The sequence below is a fragment of the Lactuca virosa genome, chromosome 5, assembly GCF_052849685.1.
Source record: "Lactuca virosa cultivar CGN04683 chromosome 5, Lactuca_virosa_CGN04683_v6, whole genome shotgun sequence".
Lineage (NCBI taxonomy): Eukaryota > Viridiplantae > Streptophyta > Magnoliopsida > Asterales > Asteraceae > Lactuca > Lactuca virosa.
Window position 1 is genome coordinate 28,388,523 of NC_136430.1, and position 23,809 is coordinate 28,412,331.

Here is a 23,809-nt window from a genome sequence, read left to right on the forward strand (position 1 = left end):
TAGAGGGTAGGATAATATTATATAGTATGTGGTATGATCTGTTAGATCGGTATCCTGGTAGATAGGATGGTATTATGTGCTATGTGGTATGATCCGTTAGATCAGTTGTTGTCTATAGACTGTTATGTGATTATCTGTTTTATATATATACATATACATATATATATATATATATATATATATATATATATATATATATATATATATATATGTGTGTGTGTGTGTGTGTGTGCACATATTTGTTTGGCGGTTGAGGCTTATCTGCTTTGTGTGAAAGCCAATAGACCTGGGCATTCCAACCTGTTGGTTGTGGGCCGTGAGTATTCCATCCCGAGGATGATTGGACTCATAGTATGTTGGCATTCCAACCTGTTGGTTGCGGGCCTGGGGTATTCCAACCCGATGGTTGACTGGACCCACTGTATGTTGTTTATGATTATATGTGTATTGTTGTAGGTATGTGTATTTTGGGGGAACTCACTAAGCTTTGTGCTTATGGTTTCAGTTTATTGTTTCAGGTGCTTCAGATGTCTTGGCAAGGCGAAGGCGTGACCGTACACATCCTCGTGGTTTGGACTTATGGGTTCCGGGATACTCTGATATTAAACTATTTTGAAAACATTTTGTAATAACTAATGACTTTTGGATGTTTGAAAAAGTTTTAAATTGGCTTGATTTTTATGGGTGTTACAAGTTGGTATCAGAGCCTTGGTTTGAGTGAATTGGAGGAACACTCGTGTGAATCCAGTCTCAAATCAAGGACAGATTTTCAAAATGATTTTAAATGGTTTTCAAAATAAGTAAAAGAGGATGTGAAGTGTACGATCAGCCGGAGCCAGTAAGTAGACCCCAAAATACCATACAGTTATTTGATATTGTGATATGTTAGAACATCATGCTAGTACTAGGCTAGGGATCTTCAGGAATTGCATGATAGAATTGCTTGATTATATGATGCCTGCTAGCCTAGGGTTTTCTCTATATGAAATTGACATCATTACTGTAGTTGTTTGTGTATGTATCACGGCTGTACATAATTAAGATCTTATAGCCAGAGAATGTTTGATTTGGCCTTATGTTCTGTTCTTGTTGATTAGGGACTTAGGGTAGGATCATATATTTGAAAGTCTATAGGGTCCAGCGTTATGTATGGCTAGAATACACTAGTGCTACAAGGTTGGTGGAAGTTTCATGGATGGGTGGGCTGTGAGAGGCCGGGAGGCCAGTTATGAGATATTTAGCATTCCTCTAGGAGCGAGGATTGAGCGCTTGTCAGGTTATGTATATAGTTACGGCGTTGTGGTGATACTTGAGACAAATATGGGTAGGTGTGGAAGGTAGTATGGGCCCGTACTACTGAAAGCACAGGACCCATACGCGTATCAAGGAAGTCACAACCCCTAGGGTTTAATTGAGAGTTGGTTCCCTGTCATCATATGGGTCATCAGAGATCTTTCTGGTGTATTATTAGAATGATGGTTATGAGACGTCTTGAGATCGGATCCGGATCAGGACCGGGAGCTGGCAGCCAGGATAGGCCGGTTTTGTCAGAGGATCGTGTCAGGGAGATCATCCAGGAGGAGGTGATCGAGATCGTCCAGGGACAGATTCCAGAGATGGCTGGGTCTTACAAGACCGTCATGCTTGAGTATTTGTTGAGCGCCATGCAGCCAGTGCTGAGACGGCTGCCGCAAATCTTCAACAGCTGTAACCACGGCAGGGAGAGGAGTTGGGCGAGCTTTCTAGTACCGGGACTTGTTACTGGGACATATTCTGATGAGCAGAGGGCTGCAGTCACCTGGGATCAGGGAGATGTTCTGTACTTGTTACATTCCGCTGGTAAGTGGGAGAGTCTAGCACATGCATTTATAGATTTGAGGCTTCGTGGGTTTTGGTCGAGGCCGGAATGTGAGTCGCAGGGACTCCGGAAAGGAGTAATGATTATGTTCAGCTGGAGTTATGCAGCTGGAATTAGAATGGTTAATTGATTGGATTGGAATGTTGTTTTCTAGGGCAAGGAATGTGCCCTTTCAGTTTACGAGCTCGAAGGATTGAGCAGGCTTGTGACCCCAGGATCAGGTTGTATTCTAGCTCGGAGTCAGTTGGTCGCCGGGATTGGCGACAGTGGTTTAGCGCTGGTAAGCGCGGGTGGGTCGATGTGGCATAAGTATTTTGGAGGTCCAGTTCGCCTTGGATCTCTTGTATCAGGCGATAAGGATTGATTGTACGATCTATTGCACTTTTGGGATTGTAGACAATGTATTGGGAGTAGTTATAGCCTGATTAAGGGCAAAGGTTGTTTCAACTACTGTAGTTCAGCTGTGGATGATCGAGCTGGTGAGTGAGTCAGGGTGCGAGACCCTGAATGATATGATTTCTAGAGCCGAGAGCGGGAGATTTGTTGGAGCACTTTGGGAAGAAGGGTATTATATGGGAGGTCTGCAGACAAGGTCCCACATGATGGTTATTCAGCATTGTCAGGATTCAGTGGTTTTAGTAACCGTTATTGACTGGCGGGGGAAGGCACCAAGGGAAGTAGCTCGTTGTTGAGATATTAGTTGGAGCATCTGTTTTTGGACTTCAAGATTTGGGTGTGGGATCATTCGAGCTTTAGGGACTGTTGGTTTCCTGGGGATTGAGGAAGTGTTCATCTAGTTATTAGAAGCGTGTGATCATTTGCGGTTGGCTAGTAAAGGAGTACTATTTGGAAAGGTCTGGTTGTCATCAGATCGATCGTTGGAAAGTGAGAAGGATTGGGAATTCTCAAATTTTCATGTATTGTGATGACTTAGTTGAATTTAAGTGGGGGAGAATCGTCCCGAAACGCAGAAGCAGGATCGGTTTTGAAACTGGGATAAGTTTCGCATCGTTTTCAGGAAGGAAGACAACCCTAGGGGCTGCTTGGTTTGAGTGTTGTGTGAGTTGGGAGTTCGGTAAAACTCCCCAGGATATGAATCGCTTCTCCTCGGTGCTTGATAGTAGGACCTGGGGAAATTAGGTTGGGATTCTAGCCATGAATTAAGTTCAGTTGTGTGTTAGGTCGAGTGCGTGCTCGACCGGTATGGAAAGTGCTGTAAGTCTGCGGGTGTAGTCGTAGCATTCTCCAGGTTAGCAGATAGTGCTAGAGTGACGTAAGTTTGTGGGTGTAGCCGCAACATTCACTAGGTTGGTAGATAGCATGAGCGCGTTGTTAGGACGCGGAAGGGACAGTAGTAACCACCCGTTCGGGTGTAGCAGTGAGGATATGGAAATCCACGGACGGGTTTATGGGTTTCCCCCGAGGGATTAGACCTGGTTAAGCCAGTGATAAGACTGTAGGAACGTCACTACAATTATGAAACCAACGAAGCAATGGATTGCTTAAGGTTTCTTGTGATGTAAGGGTACCATTGGTCATGTAGCAATCGCTTTTAGCCGTGGATTTGGTAACGACAGGATTTGACGCATGGATCCGATCGGTTGGATCAGGAGGTTGTTAGAGTCGTAGAGGCATTATAACTAGTGGTAACTAGTTCCAGGGAAGGATTTCGTTCGGAAGTCGTGTGAGGCAACTATATGGGAGTCCTTTAGCTCCGCGACCGGGCCGGAACCCGGTATTTCAAGTGAGTGTTACTCGGTTGTGACGAATCAGAGGATTTTAGATGAGATGCAAGGATAGGTCCTTGGATTTCAAGTTATGGGTTAGACCCGAGTTATGTATAAAGTAGTATTCCAATCTAGGGTATTCCATTGTGAGGATGACCGGACCCTACGATTGAGTGGAACTGACATGTTTGGTATTCCAACCCGAGGGTTGATTGGACCAAACATGTGCGTGATACGAGGGTATTCCATCCTAGGGATGACTGGACCCGTCGTAGGAATGCCTGGTATTCCAGCCCGAGGCTGATTGGGCCAGGTATGAATATTTGTGCTTATGAACCGGTTATTATATGTATGTGGTTCGGGAACTAAAGGAAACATTGTCTGGTTGATCCAAAAAGGGTTCATCTCCCAGTTTACACCCCGTTGTTCATTATATCCCTGGGAATTGATTACCAGAACGAGTTTCTCGTGAAGGAGTACTTAATCTCTTGTCAAGAAAAGGATCATAGTTAGCAGTGAGGGATTTGTGATTCTGTTTTCTACTGGGAACCTCAGGTTATCAGAAGTTGAGTAGCCAGTTGGGAGTTAAGTGCAATGCATTCGACAATGATCCAGTGTGGGCAGTCGGTCAGGAAGCTAGACCATCTCGAGACTTCAGATTTTGGATCGTGTAAATGTGATCATATTGCAAGGGATTCGTTATTTTCAGGTTTTAGAACCCCGCGAGGGTTGGTTACGGTTGCCTTGGAAAGGCTAGGGTTATGCTCGGGATTGTAGTTCAAGTTTTTTGGCGTGTAAGGAATGAGAAGAAACGATTTCGAGGACGAAATCAAATTTAAGTGGGGGAGAGTTGTAACATCTCATTTAAATATAATAATCAAATAATAAACCCAGAACCCCGAGAAGTGATTTTTATTGTTATTTCGTATTATTATAGCCCAAAATCGAATAATATTTAGTGGGGTGTTAGTTTGGGGAAGCCAAATGACAAGGTTTGAACCTCCAGGGGTTAAAGTGTAATTTCGGGACTTATTTTGAAAAGGATTTTAGAAGTCAGGGGGCGTTTGGTATCATTTGGACTTAATATGAAAGGTTTTTGAATGGTTGGGGCTAAAAGAGTAAATTATGTACCTAAGTTAAAAAGAATTTGTCATGGAGGGGTCTAAATGGTAATTATTGGACTTTGTTTGAAAAGATTGGAATGGGAGGGACCAGTTCTGTCATTTTCTCTATATGTTTGCATGGAGCCGGGTATTTAACTGTTTGATTGCCCGTCAACAACCCTAACCCTAGACACAACATCGGCCGCCACCCTTATACCTCCCCTTTCCCATCCGCCACCCTCTCGATGGACCATCTCCGCTGCCGACGTTGTATCCCCATCGCCGGCCGCTGCCACCTTGACGAGTTCGAGCACCAACCACAAGCGTTGCCCTCGTGCCGAAGCTGGAACGCCATCGTCAACCGCCGCCCTTCCCCTTCTCTTTATTCTCAGCCGCCTTAGCTTCTTCTAGCCCGTCGTTGGACGTCGTATCTAACTAGGGAAAACCGCAGGGACCGACGTTGCGGTCGTGGGAGGGTCGGTCGAGCTGCTGATGATCGATTTTGTCTTTGTGGATGCCGCCATGCGACTGTTCCTCTGTGAAGCTGCTGCCAACGCCATTTGTCGCCGTCAGCCACCGCTGTGGTTCATGGTTCATGATGAGGTCGCGAGTACGTGTGGTTTCTGTCGAAGAGAAGTCACGAAACACCACCATGGTGGTCGGCCATGGTGGTTGCCACCGATAACAGAGCTGCTGTCGTCGACCGCCGCTGCTGCCGGACTTATTGTGTTACCATCGCCACCAGGTGGGTGGCTGGGTTTATTTTGCAACAAAAGACGTGTTAATGTGTGCTTTGTTGGACGGAAGTGTAAAAGGGACCACCATGGCCTCCAGCCATGGTGGCTGCCACCATCTGCCACCGCCGGCCACCACAAGGTGGCTGTGTGTGTGTGTTTATTCCCTTAAGTGTGTGTTTATTTTGGGATTAAAGATTTGTACAATGTAATTAGAAAGTGGAATAATAAAAAGAAAGCTCAAAACCACCACCGTAAGGTGGTGGCTGCCGCCTCCTGCCGCCACCGTCCACCGTGTCGGGTGGCGGTGTGCTTTGCCTTGTTGTGTTTGATTCGTTCGGGATGCTTGAAACCCTAATGGGCCCAATGAAGCCGTAATTGACCTAAAAGCCCAAACATGTTACTAATGGGCCTAGTGAAACCCTAATGGGCCTAATGAACCTTAATTGATCAAAGGACTTAGCTATTGGGCCTATTGGGCTAAGACGAGATTGGAAACCCTAATTAGGGTTTAGAAAACCCTAAGATTGGATTTATAGGCTTTGGACTTCGGGACCCACATTTGGGCCTTTGGAATTGGACTATGTGTTAAGCCCAATCACACCATATGATTTATTTAGAAGAGTGGTGGACTTAATGGATTAAGTCCTTAATGGGTTAAGTGAGAAACACTTCACCCTAATTGTCATTTTATGTGGAACCCTAATTTTGGGAATTGATCGGGACACGAACGAGAATTATTTAGTAAAGTTAAAATATTAATTAATAATCATTGGAAAATTAATCTAAGGCAATAATGGACTTAATGGATTAAGTCCTTAATGGGTTAAGTAGGAACACTTAACCCTAATTGTCATTTCATGTGAAAACCCTAAATTCATTTGGGCCTTCCTATTGGGCCTTGAGTTGGGCCTTTCTTTTGGGCTTTGGTGGTGGGACTATTGATGGGCTATCCAAGAACAAGTAAATGGACTAAAATAATTGGATGAGTTTTAGAGTAAGGCCCATGTGAAGGACTTAGGCCCAATATGGAAAATTGGGCCATAGATGGGCCATAACTGGGCCTTTATGATTATGTGATATTAGGCCGTGGGAATACTAACAGTTTGGACTAGAATAATTGAACGAGCCTTAAGGAAAGACCATGTAGAGGTCTGGGCCCAATCTGGAAAATTGGGCCACATGTTGGGCTTTGGCTCATTACTTGGATTTTGGGCCTTTGGAGTGTGAGTTGGACCTTAGGCTTGGAGCCCAATTACTAACTCGGTGTTGTTTGATGTTGGCAGTTCGGGAATCTGTCAACCAGCAGCTAGAGTTTCATCTGCGGGACTTCAGCAGTACCAGGTGAGTTATCCTCACTATACTCAAGGGTCTAAGGCACCAAGGCCGACCCTTTGGATTGTTATCTGGTTATGTTATGCTAGTATGATCTGTTAGATCGGTCTCCTAGAGGGTAGGATAATATTATGTGGTATGTGGTATGATCTGTTAGATCGGTATCCTAGAGGGTAGGATAATATTATGTAGTGTGTGGTATGATCTGTTAGATCGGTATCCTGGTAGATAGGATGGTATTATGTGCTATGTGGTATGATCCGTTAGATTAGTTGTTGTCTATAGACTGTTATGTGATTATCTGTTATATATATATATATATATATATATATATATATATATATATATATATATATATATATATATATATATATATATATATATATATGTGTGTGTGTGTGTGTGTGTGTGTGCACATATTTGTGTGGCGGTTGAGGCTTATCTGCTTTGTGCGAAAGCCAATAGATTCGGGCATTCCAACCTGTTGGTTGTGGGCCTTGAGTATTCCATCCCGAGGATGATTGGACTCATAGTATGTTGGCATTCCAACCTGTTGGTTGCGGGCCTGGGGTATTCCAACTCGATGGTTGACTGGACCCATTGTATGCTGTTTATGATTATATGTGTATTGTTGTGGGTATGTGTATTTTGGGGGAACTCACTAAGCTTTGTGCTTACGGTTTCAGTTTATTGTTTCAGGTGCTTCAGATGTCTTGGCAAGGCGAAGGCGTGACCGTACACATCCTCGTGTTTTGGAGTTATGGGTTCTGCGATCATCTGATACTAAACTATTTTGAAAACATTTTGTAATAACTAATGACTTTTGGATATTTGAAAAAGTTTTAAATTGGCTTGATTTTTATGGGTGTTACATAATTATGATGATATAATAAATTAAGGATAAAAATAAGCGTCAAAATTAAAATGTTAGATAAACCCGATATCTATAAAGAAAGTTTTAGTGGTCGTAACAAGGATTCCAGAGATATAAAGAACGCCGAGATCTGAGTTATAACGAAGAAGTTATGACATGTCGAAGTTTCTCAATAGAATCGGTACGATGCTGTGTGACGCAAAAAGTGAGTTTTCGATAAAGTGGTTTTTAGCCTTAGCGATCTAAATGAAAGTCGTAGTATACGTTAAACCGAGAGCGTGCATAAAAAGAATGTCCAAATCTGACTTCGTATGAGGAATTTATGAATTTTCTAAGATTTGGCATAGCAGTATGCAGCCCAGAATTCGAATTATAGATTGAGCGATTTTTAGCCGACACAATCTAAACGAGAATCAAAGATCTTGTCGATAGTAGTTCAACGGTAAAAAGACAGACAAAAACGGACGTCAGATGAAGAAGTTATGAAATTTTAACGGACTTTTCCTGTCCCGGCCTGTTAAAAATATAACTTTAAATATAAAGTCAAAATTAGCCGACGGAGTCCAAACGAAAGTTGTAGAGCACAGTCTCACCTACGCGTGGATATAAAGAACGTCGAAAATGAAGCCTGTATGCGAAAGTTATAAAATTTTGAAGTTTGAAAAATAAAATTTGAGGGAGTACGCCCAGCGTACTCGTGTACATGGTCCGAAGTCGGCCACGTCCCCCTACTCCTTTGCATGGTGGACATGTGTATGTAGCTTGCATGCGTCCGAAGCTCGAAATCCGATCAGGCGCCATGTTTTTCCCTACGCCCAGCGTACGAGAGTACGCCCAGCGAAGATCTGAACAAAGTAGTACGCCCCGCGTACCAAAAAGTTACGCCCAACGTAATGAGGGGCTTCGGCCACCTATAAAAGGGGTGCGAGGTTGCCCGAATTATTTTTACAAAATTTTTCATCCTTTCACCTTATACTCTCTTTTAAGCTACACTAAAACCCCCAAAACCTAGGGTACCATCCTAGCACCAGAAGAAAGCCCCTGAGAGCCTGAAGTCTCCGAGAAAAAGAGTTTTTCGAGTCGAAACTCTGCCCGCGTAATGTTCGATTTTTGAGCAAACCTCCCGGTTTCATCGAAAAAGATTGTTTTAAGGAACGAAGTGTTGTCCAATCACCATCTTAGCAAGTGAGTGTATAGTCACTTTCATCTTACACATAAATATGAAGTATTTTATATAAAATACGTGTTATGTGTATATATATTGTTTGTTTATTTGAGATGGATGTTGAATGAATGTTTTATACATGTTTATAATGATTTAAACTGTATATGCATTTTTTATCTACAAATATGTTGGGTAAAACATGGGTAGCTGAAATAGTTGATGTGTGATGAAATAAAAATGACGAGAGGCCTCGAAGTTGTTGATGTTCCAGTCATCTAGCGAAGTATAGATGACGACCACGAACCTTTCTAGACAACCCAGTGGAACGCTACTAGGCTCGCAACCTATAGGTGTTTGTGAACGATGTGTTCACCGGTGTACTCCATCCCCCTCATGGTTGCCTTACGGACATATATGGCTGATGAATCCCCTTAGCAGTATTGTACATCCCGATGATGATCCTTAGGCTAGGTACCTTATGATAGGTGTTTAGGGACGTAAAGTGAGGATAACGGGAATGGGTAATCAGGGTTATTGTTGGTTGATGAAATTACTAAATTTATTGTTGGTTGATGAAATTAATAAATTTATTTATTGTGGGTTGAAAATCCTATGTGCTCACCAGGCTCCCAATCCTGACCCACTCAGCTTTCTGTATTATAGGTAGTGGAAAACGAGCATAGTTGGATGACTTGACGAGAGATTTTGGATTATAGGCCAGTAGATGTAAATAACTGTTGTAAGGCCTATATTGTACTGTGTCACACCCCCGAACCGAAGAAACGGCGGAAATGTCCGGGTGTTAGGGTGACTTCATCTTGTAATACCATCACAGTGTATATAATTGAATCACGACAACATCATCATCACACATACAATAATACAATAGTCATTGTTTACATCAGGTTTTGGTTTACATGATTACATTCCCAATATATAAGTGTACGATGATAGCAAAAATACATCAAAATCCATGAGTTCTTGAAGGCCAACCTGCTTAACGATTTCCTGAGAATACAAGTTATTCTAAAAATGGTCAACATATATAATGTTGGTGAGTTCATAAGCATATTTGTATGAAAAGTTTGTATCACTTTGTAAACGCCAGAAAATCCGATATTTTCTGTAAAAGAAATAAATGGTTTGAACGCTTTGTATCAAATCTTGTATTAAGGCATGTGTGTTTTCTATTTTGAAAATGTATAAAGAGAGTATTCCAGAAAATCATGTGTTTTCTGTTGTAAGTGGAATGTAATGTATAATGTAAGTTTTCCCCAGAAAATCCGATATTTTCTACTTGTATAAGTGTTGTGGTATTAAACCCAAAGACCGTAAAATAGTGTTTGTATAGAATTGTAACTGTAGAAATGTATATGTATTCCGTAAATTTTTACAGTGGAGTTAATTTCTATGTGAGTCGTTATAACCATGCTTGATATGACAGATCTGCCTGTCATGACGTTTTTCAGGCGTCGACTTGTTTAAGGTAAGACATTTGTCACCCTAGACTGGCCTAGTCTAGCTGTAGCGAACAGCTCAGGTGTGGGGCTGTCAACCCCGTATAGATCTATATACAAACTCTCGCTCTCCCTCCAGGAGACTCTGGTTATAACTACAGGACTAAAGGTTGTATACTAGGTAGGTACGAATGAAAGAACGTGTCTCACAAGAACATTAACTAATTTACGCGAATATTGTATCACACTATGTAACGCAGTAAATAATGTTTCCGTGTATGTTTTAAGTTTACAAGGCCCAATAAGCATGTAAATGGACCACAAAGGCCCAATAAACATGTAATATATATTTCAGGCCCAATAAGCATGTAAATGGACCACTAAGGCCCAATAAACATGTAATGTATATTCCATGCCCAATAAGCATGTAAATGGACCACTAAGGCCCAATAAACATGTAAGGTATATTCCAGGCCCAATAAAAGTGAAAATGACGTATTTAGTCCGTTTGTTATTACGTTGTTTGTTTTAGCTCAAATGTTTGCCAAAATGACATAAAAGGCCCACTTTTTGTAATGATGACATTTTTGGCCCATTAAGCCGAAAATTTACAATTAAGACACATTTTTGTTAAAAATGACACTTTAGGTCCCTTACGACCAAAAGTTTACATTTAACGACTTATTTTAAATAAAATAACATTTTTAGCCCACTTTTGTTAAAAATAACATTTTCGGCCCAATTTTGATGAAAATTGCTATTTGCGGCCCAATGTATAGAAATTTAACCTTTTCGGCCCAAGCTTAATAAAATTTACATTTTCAGCCCATTTAACCGAAAATTTACATTTTTGGCTCAAATTTGTTTAAAATGAAAATTTAATCCACAAAAGTCAAAACTTTACTAATTTAGCCATGAAACCGTGAAGGCCCAATTTTAAGCCCATTTTGTGAAAATTAACACTTTTTGGCCCTTTTAAAACCATAAATAACTTTAAGACCCATTTTTATATAAAAATGACTCTTTTGGTCATTGAAAAACCGTGAATGTCCTAAAGGCTTCACCTTTTTGTTTATTTGTTAAAAATGGCCCCTTAAACAGTTTTGTTTAGTTTTCTAGTGTTTCACAACATGTTTACTCCTTTCACTTCATAGTAAGTTGTATAATGTGTGTTAGTTTACAAACATCACCAAGTTTTGGTAGAGTTTTCGAGATTTATGAAGTTTCATCACATAATCACCACATATAACATTGAAAACTCACATAAACATGCATAAACACATAGATCTAACACACAACAACTTGTATCCTCCCCCAAAACATAGTAAAGTCGAAAATAGAGGGTATGAACTCACTTTGGGGTGATGGATTAGTTTTTGGTGAAGAGATGAGAGGAGATTTTGGCCCTAGCAAGCTCCTTTGAGTAGATCTCGAACTTATGGGGTTCTAAGAAGCATGGATCATGAAATGGAGTGTTTATGAGTGAAAGGCTTAACTTAAAATGAAGTTGAACACCTTGATTAGAAAGTAGCTTACCAAGAATGATGATCTTTGATGAAGAGTTCTTGATCTCAGACAAGCACACACGAAATTTGAAGAGAAAGGATGGGTGAATTCTTGGAGTTCTAGAGAGAGTTTTTGGTGTAGGTTAAATGAAAAGAAGATGAAAGTGGTGGGATGCACCTTGGCCGAGAGTTAAGAAGAGAGAAAGAGAGAGAGAGAGAGAGAGAGATTAAGTGGTTTTTACATGATGGTTTAGAGTTCTAGAAACATGAGATTTGTTGCTTGGATTACCACTAAACATTAGTGAGGTGGCAACACCCTAATTGTCCTCTTATTATTATTATTTTTTGTTTGTTTTAAAACCGAGGATGAGAGAGGGGTAGGAGAAAAGATTAAACATTGGGTTTGAACTTGATAGCCATCGAAAGCATGTAGCCCAATAAGAATTTTTCGGCCCATTGGGCCCATATATATGTGTTTATGGCCCAAAATGGCAAAGGAAATGGGTTTTCGGCCCAAAATAATCAAGTTGTGGGTTTATTGGTTCATTAGGCCCAATAAATGATTCCTGGTTTAAAAGATGTTTGAACTAGGAAATTAGGGCTACAACCCCAAAGTAGAGTGTATGAAATGTATTGAATTAGGTTTTGGGCTTCACAAGTGAGTTTTGATTTGAATAGTTGTTTTTGAATTGAATAACATGAATAACATGGACTTGGAGTTACAAGATACGTCAAAGGTTAATCATACATAGACAAAATTTCCTAGCCAGAAATGCTAGTTGTGACATACTGTTTATGCTTTTGGTCTGTATCGATGTTGACATCCTGAGTTTTGTAATGAAATGAAAAATACATTTCTTTAATAAATGCTTTGATAAAATTTTATCATATTTTGTTTTGGGAACAAATTGCGCAACACTTTTATTTAAAAGATTACTCTGATTTTAATATAAAAGCATAAACGAAATCGGTCTTTTTTGGTCGTGAAAATGGGGATGTCACAGTTAGTATCAGAGCATTAGTTTAAGCGAACTAGGAATTTGTAGGATTTCTAGACTTAAACTTAGAATGCTAAGTGATGATCGTGAGATGAGTGTCTACCATATTTTAGACTCGAGCACTTGTTTATTTTAGGAAAGATGCCTAAAATGCTTTTATATGCTAAATGTTATATGTTTGACATATATGCCATTATTTGTGCGGATCTATGGTCTGTTGCCGACCGGATCTGGAAACCTTATGTGTTCAGGATTCTAAGCATATGACTACGATATTAGAACTAGCATATAACGTTTCGGGGTGATAAGGAGACTTATGATAGTTGACATCGATAACTTCATAAATAACGATCGATGTATATCGTAAAATAATACCTATCAAGTGATATCGTAAATAGTAATTTAATACCTATAAAGTGGTGTTGTACATTCAAAGTATGTTTTATGAAATAATAATACCTTTGGAGGAATGTTGTGCATTTGAAGTACATCTAGACGAGATGAATGTTTTGGCATAATCCATGAATTTGTTCCACCGCTGACCAGAATGAAGCAGTGATTGCTTACGGAGTTAGAAGAGCTAAAGATGGTGATAAATAATTCGATGATATCGAAATTGATGTTGTGTAAGATTAAGAAGAATTCAATGGAGATTAAAGGAAAGGCTAACAGAGTTTTCAGACTAAGCCAATACCTTGTCTAACATTGTGATATAGTATGCAATTTGAGTGGTGTAATAAGAGCTGATTTGTACCCTATACAGGATGCTCAGGCTTAGTATTTAAAAATACAGAGTGACAATTGACTTCTATCCCATCCTTACGAAAGTTCCATAGTGTGTTAAGCCGACTTTAACATACATTATTAGGGTGGTGAAATGAATCATTTGGTTGTGAAAGTCTGAGTGACTTACTTGTCTAAGTAATGTGGAATACTTAGTTGAAGAAGCAATACCCCCATAGTATTGTATGAGAAGAGATATTGTTGTTAGGAATGACAGAGAACCAAGTTGAAGCTAGTAGAACATGCTGAGATGTAGCTAAAATGAAGACTTCCTAGGATTGACTCTTATGAAGTAGACATGAAATTTATACAAATAAGAAGCAGACCTTCTAAGATTAATGACGATGTCATGGAAGGATGATATGCATGGAAACTTGCATGAGTTAGAAAATGATACAAGTAGTTGGAGATCATTTGTCTCTATACCGCCATAGTATATTCTGGTTTAGTGTGCCTTGTAGACTAGCATTACCCGAGAAAGAATTTTTGTGAAAAGTTTGGAAGTGAAATTCCTAGAGAACTATGAAAAGTATGAAAATATGCTAAATCAAGTATATACGTGAGAAGGGTCCTAGAGGGTGAGTCTAGGAAATCCAAGATGTTATTGATAGAGACGCGAAATCCCGAGTTGAGTCTAGGAGGAATTTTTGTATGTGCTTGTCTGAAAACACTCATGTGTGATAAGTTGCTTTGTGATTTTTGGTATGGTGACTTAGGGACTGCGTGACAATTCTTGGGACGAGTATGAGTAGGTTTTAAAGGTAGTAGAGGCCTATACTACCCGAAGCACAAGACTCGCATTTGGATCAGAAAAAGTCATAAGCTAACTAAGGCATTGGGAGCTAAGTTTATTTCGTCAGTTCCGTCATTACCATCATTTCGGTGATGACTAGGAATATGATTTTTTGTTCAAACCCTAGTGGTCATAAAGAATCAATTCTGGTTGATATAAATCTGCAAAGTGAGTTGATTGGTTCAGAGAACCATGTCTGGTGTAGTGACCAAATTTAGTCAAAAGATTTGAGAAGGAGATGATCAGAGTAATTAATAGAAGTATAATAACCTTCGTTAAAGTATTAAGTAGACATTAGCTAGAAATGATACATGCTATGATGTGATTGTACCATATTAGTGTTGGGTTATGAGCATTCTAACACTCCTAAGTGTACATGCAACCCTAAATACCTTGGATCTATGTTTTCTCTATTATACATACAATTATGAACATCCAAGGTATTATCCTAATCTAGCATACAAAATAATAAATATAACAAGATAGAATACATACCTCTTTGATGTAGAATGTCTTCATGAAGCTTGAGTGCCTAGTGCCCAAAGTGTGACACCTCAAATGGTTCACACAACACCAAATACACTTGGAATAACTTGAGAGAAACTTGAAAACTCCTTGAAATCGTCTATCTCTCACACTCACACATTAGTGCACGATTTCTTGAGCCATGGGATTCTTTTATATGGTGGCTATTAGGGTTACACCATGTAACTCATAACTTTACCCATTCCTTATGCTCCATGGATTTTAACCTCCATGGAGTATCCATGGGTCACCCCATGGACTTAGTCCAACATAAGGAATCTTGGATCACAAGCCCACATATATAAGAATGAATGATTTACACAATCAACCCATATATTTAATTAGTCTCCTTTTGATCACTTAATTAATTCTTGATCAATACTAATTAAATAACCTTATTAATATATTAGAACTTATAATATATTAACCAACCTTAAGTGTTATTTCTCTCATTATAGTCTATCCAAATGCATGATGTCATGCAACCCAAATGGACCATGCCGGGTCGGGTCAAATCTTACCAATTATAGTTGTGGACTTAGACATTAATCCAACAGTCTCCCACTTGGATAAGTCTAAAACTATTATTGCGTATGACTTCAGGAACCGATCAGCAATCGTAGCTCTCAAAAGCTTATGTCGAACTCTGACCTTGTCGATGAACTCTGACCTTTGTCAATGACTTGTCCATTAGATAAGGGATCATATATTCCTCCATTCTAGATATCATATGGACTGAGACATGGATTATCAATCATTCTCTCTGTCCATTTGTTGTTTCCCGATTTCCGATTTATGATGACTGACTGATTGAACAAATCAAATCAGTCCTGGCTTGGCCAAGCACTCACATGTATCATCTTTAAATCATCGAGGGGCCCACATATATCGTTTTTATCCCGAAGGTAAAAGGAATGGATAAACTTAGACTCATATGGCTTGTTCTACTACTTGTTGAATCATACACAAAGGCACGTTTTATAACATCGAGTTACCAATGTGTTTTCGTGCAATCAATGTATAACCAACTCATAGTAACAACTCATATCTCTAGGTTTGAAGAATATAAGATATTATCGTCTCATGATCACTCGTGATAAAATCCATGAAGTGATTCAAATGAGCGCGGGTTGAATCCAATACTCAGAACTTATGAGCACTCATGAGTGTTGTAGCACCACTTTTGTCCACCAACTTGGTGTTGGGTTTTGAGCATTCTAACACTTCCTAAGTGTACATGCAACCCTAATACACCTTGGATCTATGTTTGTCTAAGGTACATGCAAAATATTAATTTCCAAGGTTTATAACCTATCTAGTATGGCATGGGGTACTTTTAAACATAAAAGGACTAGATGAATTACATACCTTTTGTTGATTGTTGATTCCTTGGAGTTTGAGAGCCAAGCACCAATAATGTGAATGCCTCAAATGGAAATCACAAATCACCACAAACTTGGAAAATGTATGAGAGAGTATACTAACACTTAGAAATCGGCCACCACTATTACACACACACTAGGGTAGTATTTCATGCAACATGAGCTTGTTTATATAGTGTGCATGGTTAGGGTGAAACCCTAATAACCCATGTCTTTTCCTTTCCAAGGATCCATGGGTTAAAAGCTCCATGGATCATCCATGGACTTCCACATAAGCTTAGCCCATTAACAAATGAGTATTAGCCCACACCATATAAATATAATAGCCCATGATTTAATTAGTCTTCCTTTTATTCACTAAATTAATTCATAATTAATTCAAGATTAAAACTAATTAAATAACATGACTTTATATTAATATATTATAACTTATAATATATTAATAAATCGTAAGTATACAATTCTCATAAAATTATCCATAAATAGTTTGGGTGAAGTGCAACCCAAATGGACCATGCCGGGTCGGGTCAAGTATATACCAAATAAGTTATGGACTTAGACACCTTATCCAACAGTCTCCCACTTGGATAAGTCTAATAACTGTATTTGCGTATGTTACTTCAGGAACCAACCAACAATCGTAGCTCTCGAAAACTCTGTTGAACTATGAAGCGCCATTTTAGATAAGTGATCATATAATCCTCTGTTCTCATGATATCAGCCGGACAAATACATGGAACAACGTCGTACTTATTGTCCAGCAGTTTGTTTCCCGATTTCCGATTTGTTTGACAAAGAACTAAATTGAACACATCAATTAGGTTCTGACCGGGCCCGGTACATAGGTCAAAACAAAATCATCGAGGGGCCCAGATATCGCTTCTAATCCTCCAAGGACTAGAAGGAACAGATAAACTTCGACTCATATACTTGTTTCTACTACTTGTTGAATTATACACAAAGGCACGTTTTATAACATCAAGTTACTGATGCGTTTACGTGCAATCAATGCACAACCAACTCATAGGTAACAACTCATATCTCTAGGTTTGAAGACTTATATGATATTACCGTCTCATGATCACTCGAGATAAATTCCATGAAGTGATACAAGTGAGCGTGGGTTAATTCCAATACTCATAACTTATGAGTACTCATGAATGTTGTAGCAACCATTGCTATGTCTAAACACGTTTAGCCATCTACAAACTCGATTCATGACAGTCTTAATTCATACCTACTTCCAACATATGAACGACTGTGGAGTGTTTAAATAACTTAGTCATTCGGAAAGAATAACCTAGCTATCCTGGAAGTCAAAACATGCAAAGTGAAACACAATAATAGTCGAATCCAATATGGTCTCAGAACCCTTTTGAATATAAATAAAACCACCTTTTATTTATCACCATATTGAATACACATTATTCATTGTATAATGTTTCAAATAATCAACTTAATACTTGAACAAAAAACAACAGTCGTCCCATGCTCCTAGCATGTACACTTTGTTTTTCTAAACAATAGTTATGCCATACTCCAAGTATGCACACTATGTTTGTCTATGATCTTTACTTTGTGAAATAGATCAATTGAACATGATTCCAATGATGCTCATTTCACAATCCCAAATCCTTATTGTAAATGTAAGAATTCCTAATTCCTACCATTTACCAAAAAAACTGTTAGATTTTAAACTTATATGCATTTATCCTCTCGTAATGATTATGCACAAGGTCACCAAAACCTTGTCATCAGTCATTACAGAGGATTCCAAAGGAGATCAACTCTATGGAAACGAACTCTCATATTCAAAGTACATTGCTTTGAACATCCTTCTTGCATAAAAGTTTCTAACTTTCTCATAGATTCTTAATATCCAACTCCCAATATGGAAAATTTCCATATTCCTATTTTGATTATCATATCTGAACAAGAGCTACATCTTTTCAGAATATATCCATATGGTCCTTCCAAAATTTAACACTATACTTCCAACTGTCCCTGAGCAACAAATCTTTGGTGAGCCTTAGATAGTCCTCGACAATTGCTTAATCATTTTAGTCTTATCTAATTCTAGACTTTTCCCTTCTTAATGCTCTGAGCATTTGGAAAATTTAGAAAGGATGAATATTATAGCACATGTGACCGATCCTATACCCGAAGCATATGGGACACGATTCACGATGTCTCACATAAAGACCTGATACTGGATCAGTCTTTTGCTACAATATTTTTTTTTATTTTCCATGTTTTCAAAAATCGACTATGAAGAGGGATGTTGTAATCATAATCGAATTTGAGAACGCAATATATATAGAATTTCCTTATGTTGAACCATTCCAACATAAAATTCATATATATATATATATATATATATATATATATATATATATATATATATATATATATCCTTGACTAAAGATGATTAAAACTCAATCTAAGCTTTTAGAATTGAAATGAAGTATAATTTTCTCTCCCTTAATTATAGCAAAACAACTTTTTCAACCCCTACAACTTTACGAATTGAAACTTTTGTTTTTCTATAATTAACATTGCTAACTTGCAACACTAAACATAATAATCATGCTCCCACTAACATGATGATTATCAGCATAACACTTATGCTCCCACTAGCTCTGACATATTTCCAGAAATCAGCTGGACTTCTGAAATTTAGATTCGTACAACCTTTCTTATATAGCTCACATGTGTGTCTAAACAATTTCCAGAACTATGAAAAGGGATGCCGTAATCATAGTCTTAATTGTTTAGACCTTTGCCATTTCTCACAAGTCCATGTTAGTGTGCCGGTTAACCACACACGCTCCACTAACGACTTTGAGAATGCAAACATCACAATTGCTATCTACTTAAAATATTCTTAGTGAAAGCATTTCCTCACCATCATTTTCATGAATCGGAGAGAAACCTTATGACACTTAGATTTTATGGTGTATGAGTTCCTATCCATGTGAATTTGTCAAAACCATAATCACAAGACAAGATTAGTAACAAATTCAGCCTTACATGGATTGAACTTGTTCAATCTTAATTTCTTGTCATCTGGTAGCACAAGGCCCACCAATGCTTCCAAGCTGTTATGCACACAGTTTAGAACTAACAGAACTCATATGCATAGTCAACTTAATAGGAACAGACACAGAAACAAGAATTATGTCAACTTAATAGGTTTCAAACCTTAAGTCGTGAGCTAGTGATAAAACTCAGGTTTTACTCTTGATTAAATCTTGAAATCCTTTCAGGATCTTTAAGACTCCCACTGTCCTCTTGACATATAAGTTTCCCTAGTCAAGAACCATTCCTTGACAAAACAAATATTCAAGGGATAGTGCAGATTCTTATTAAGATAAACACTTCACACAATTGGTCTTAGTTGGTCTTTGTCTTATCCAAGACATCACAACTTACCAATTTCAAATGTACAGGAGTAGAAAACATTTTACACTACATTTGATAAGTGTTTTAAACCTTACTTTATGTCACTCAATGTTACAATCTTGGAGTATGACTCTAAGAGTTGTTTTGGAACGAAGTATGATCCATCTTCTTGATTTTAACTATTCCAACAATTCATGACCCCTCATCTTAGTCATAACAATGCACTAAGATGTCCTTAGAGTATGAATTTGTGATATGGTTTCATAATCATTAAGATGATCATAAAAACATGTATGATCCATCTTCTTGATTTTAACCATTCCAACAATTCATGACCCCTCATCTTAGTCATAAAAATGCACTAAGATGTCCTTAGAGTATGAATTTGTGATATGGTTTCATAATCATTAAGATGATCATAAAAACATGATACTAAAGTACTCTCCCATCTTTTCAGATTTGAGAAACTTTTATCTTTCTGCCAAATTTGATTCATCTCATCCGTTCTGCCATACATTGAAACTTTTCCAATGTTACAGAATTATACTTAACCTTATAAGTATAACCATATTTACTAATCTCTAGTAAATCATGACGAATTGATCTTTGTGGTGGACCTTGACCAGCACACACCCAGTGTACCTAATTCCTTAGTCCTTCAATTGACTCACATATGCATGTGATCAATGAATTAGTCTCAATTTTTACAAAGATGAAGATTCTCATTCATCATACAATACAACTTGTATGATTCCAAGTTTCTGTCTAACTGAAGCTTGGGTGATGAGAACCTTTCCTCATTTGGTAAATTCAGACACTACCACATATGAGAGAATCAAACTCATATTTCCAATATTGCTAGAAACATACAAACATCAATTTCCATAAATGCCATTGTAAGGGGATATAATATAAAATAAACTAAACAAAACTTTTATTTCTTTATTAAAATGCGAAAAAATATTCCTTACAATGCATCTTCAAATGAAAACTATGATATTACATATTTCCTAGCAATCTATCATAACTTTTAAGTAGTAGCTCAAAAATCCGATCCTCGAACCATGCGATAGAAATCCATCTTCGTGATCAGATTCAGCACACTCTTATTTTAACCTTCCTTTTGCTCGATCCTGCTAAACATCAAGATGCAACCTAGTCACATCATGTAATAAGAATCAACAATTAGGAACTTTAACAAAGTTAGATAGTGGACTTACCTGAAGCCGAGTCAAACATTTTGTCTCTACTTGCTTTCAAATATTTCAGGTATTCAGGGCAGCTTCGCTTCCAATGTCCCTTCTCATGACAATAAAAACATATAGACTCTTTGGGAATGGTACACGAGACAATCACAAACTTAGCCTTTCCCTTTACCTTTTGGTCAACCGGGTTGACCAAGGCCGATCCCCTTCCATTGGGACGAGAAAGCTTTTCTGGACTTCCAATGTTACCATTGTCCATGTCCATGGAAGTTTGAGAAATAGATTTTCCATCAATATTTTCTCGACCATTGCGCCAAATCATTGCTGATTCAGCAGTAACAAGCAAATAAGAAAGATCTATTAGGGTTATGTCGGGATCTGTCATATGGTAGTCTTTAATAAACTCACTATATGACTCAGGAAGTGACTGAAGAACCCAGTCAACAGCGAACTTCCTTGAAATAACAGCACCCAACATTCTCAACCTGTCTATGTGTGACTTCATTCCTAAGACATGAGTGCACACAGGTCTTCCATCTTTATGTTTCATTTCTAGTAGAGCTTGAGTGATCTTGAACCTTTCAAGTCTTCGGGCTTGTGGGTCAGGGAGAATAAATGGAGGAGGTGGGGGGAGTGAAGCATGATGTTGAGGGACATCATCTTCAAGAGGAAAGCTTGTTTCAAGCGATTTGGGAAGATCATAATTGTCTGAACCAGACATCTACAATGGGAGAAAATCAAGTTAGTTGATTCAAGTCCTTAATATAACACCCAATATGAAATATTAAGGCTAGGACCCAACACAATATTTTATAACTTGGAAGAGGGATGCCGTAATCCAAGCTATAAAATATTTGAAGGTAGGTGAATGACGATTCACCAATTTCCACCATGAAAAACGAAATAATTTATTAGGTTTTAATTGGATTTGAAACTCCTAGATCTTTTGAGATTCATTGAACTTTTCAATGGCATGTTTCAATCTCGATTGTGCCCTTCAGGTTTTGTGACTGGGATGCCGAGGATCACAAAACAAGGTGTGAATAACCATGCAAACTCACTTGGTACCCTTAATATTATCACCTAATCGATGTGCCGGTTAACCACACACGCTCCACCGATCTATGATAAACATTAAGTCACCCTTCGTGATCCTTACTAGTGCAAGTTAGTGTGCCGGTTAACCACACACGCTCCACCAACGACTTGGTAAGGTACAAAGTGTGAATTTCATGGGTTAGCACCATATTCACATTTTCCTAAAGTAACTAAGATTGGGAATTTATAAAAGGTTTAGTTACTTTATAATATTCATTATACTTTTAATGAGAATTTAAAGTCATTGTCCTGCCCGTTCGGCTAACGACCCTCCACCGATCAAGGAAGCGGTGGGTGAGAATGGACACCCATTAAGTTGCCATTTTATAGGCAACAACCTTATACCCCCCTTATAGACCAGCTTCGTGAATGAGGCCTACTAACGGTAAAACGACTTGATCTTATACATATATATAATAATTAACCATTAATGTTATAAATAGTATAAGGGTTGAATTTTAACTTTTAAAACTCTAAGCGTTTGGAATTAAAGTTTATTAAAGTGTGTGAAACTTTACAAATTCCAAAACTTGAGGGCAAGTTTTGTAACTATCCAAAACTTTTCATTTCATAACTTATGAATTAAAGGTTCATAAAAATGAAGACTCTTCATTTTATGTAACTTATGTGTTTTAAGTGTGTGTTTAAAAGATGTGACCTTTGGATATCCATAACTTGAGGACAAATTATGGACTCCATTAAAACACATAAATGATCAAGAATTAATCATAAACAATTCAGCAAATAATTCCTATCATCTTCTAAATTCATAAGAACATGAACATGATCATCAAAGTTTCAAGAATTATATGAACACATACAAAGCATGAAATTTTGATATAAGCTATTGTAAATGGATTGGAACTACCATTACACCAACTAAAACAAGTTTTAAAACACCAAAACAGTTTAGGGTAATGTTTCTAGTCCATTTCCAGCAGCAAAAGTCGAAAATCTGCATTCTGAGGCTCCTACTCGCCGAGTGCACGAACCTACTCGGCGAGTAGGATGAGTTTACACATGAACTCGGCGAGTCCCCATGGACTCGGCGAGTTCATCAGTCAGACAGCAAAAAATCGACTTTTTATCACTATTTTGCATCAAGTATCAAACAAAAGCCTAGTCTCTGATACCACTGTTGGGTTTTGAGCATTCTAACACTTCCTAAGTGTACATGCAACCCTAATAAACCTTGGATCTATGTTTGTCTAAGGTACATGCAAAATATTAATTTCCAAGGTTTATAACCTATCTAGTATGGCATGGGGTACTTTTAAACATAAAAGGGCTAGATGAATTACATACCTTTTGTTGATTGTTGATTCCTTGGAGTTTGAGAGCCAAGCACCAATAATGTGAATGCCTCAAATGGAAATCACAAATCACCACAAACTTGGAAAATGTATGAGAGAGTATACTAACACTTAGAAATCGGCCACCACTATTACACACACACTAGGGTAGTATTTCATGCAACATGAGCTTGTTTATATAGTGTGCATGGTTAGGGTGAAACCCTAATAACCCATGTCTTTTCCTTTCCAAGGATCCATGGGTTAAAAGCTCCATGGATCATCCATGGACTTCCACATAAGCTTAGCCCATTAACAAATGAGTATTAGCCCACACCATACAAATATAATAGCCCATGATTTAATTAGTCTTCCTTTTAATCACTAAATTAATTCATAATTAATTCAAGATTAAAACTAATTAAATAACATGACTTTATATTAATATATTATAACTTATAATATATTAATAAATTGTAAGTATACAATTCTCATAAAATTATCCATAAACAGTTTGGGTGAAGTGCAACCCAAATGGACCATGCCGGGTCGGGTCAAGTATATACCAAATAA

At 38.1% G+C, this 23,809-nt stretch overlaps 1 protein-coding gene across 1 annotated transcript; it reads left to right on the forward strand.

The window, feature by feature from the left end:
• Window positions 1–4,885: 4,885 nt before the first annotated feature.
• On the forward strand, window positions 4,886–7,591 carry LOC145116804 (uncharacterized). Its single transcript, XM_079053117.1, has 3 exons — window positions 4,886–5,433; window positions 6,709–6,766; window positions 7,457–7,591. The coding sequence occupies exons 1-3, from the start codon at window positions 5,181–5,183 to the stop codon at window positions 7,488–7,490; spliced, it is 345 nt and encodes a 114-aa protein (XP_078909243.1). The 5' UTR covers window positions 4,886–5,180; the 3' UTR covers window positions 7,491–7,591.
• Window positions 7,592–23,809: the final 16,218 nt, after the last annotated feature.

What these genes read in the sequence shown, in the direction of transcription:
- LOC145116804 (XM_079053117.1), top strand. Translation starts at nt 5,181, where the DNA reads ATGATCGATTTTGTCTTTGTGGATGCCGCCATGCGACTGTTCCTCTGT. An exon ending in TGTGTTACCATCGCCACCAG is followed by an intron (nt 5,434 to 6,708) that starts GTGGGTGGCTGG and finishes TGATGTTGGCAG; the next exon opens with TTCGGGAATCTGTCAACCAG. An exon ending in CGGGACTTCAGCAGTACCAG is followed by an intron (nt 6,767 to 7,456) that starts GTGAGTTATCCT and finishes TTATTGTTTCAG; the next exon opens with GTGCTTCAGATGTCTTGGCA.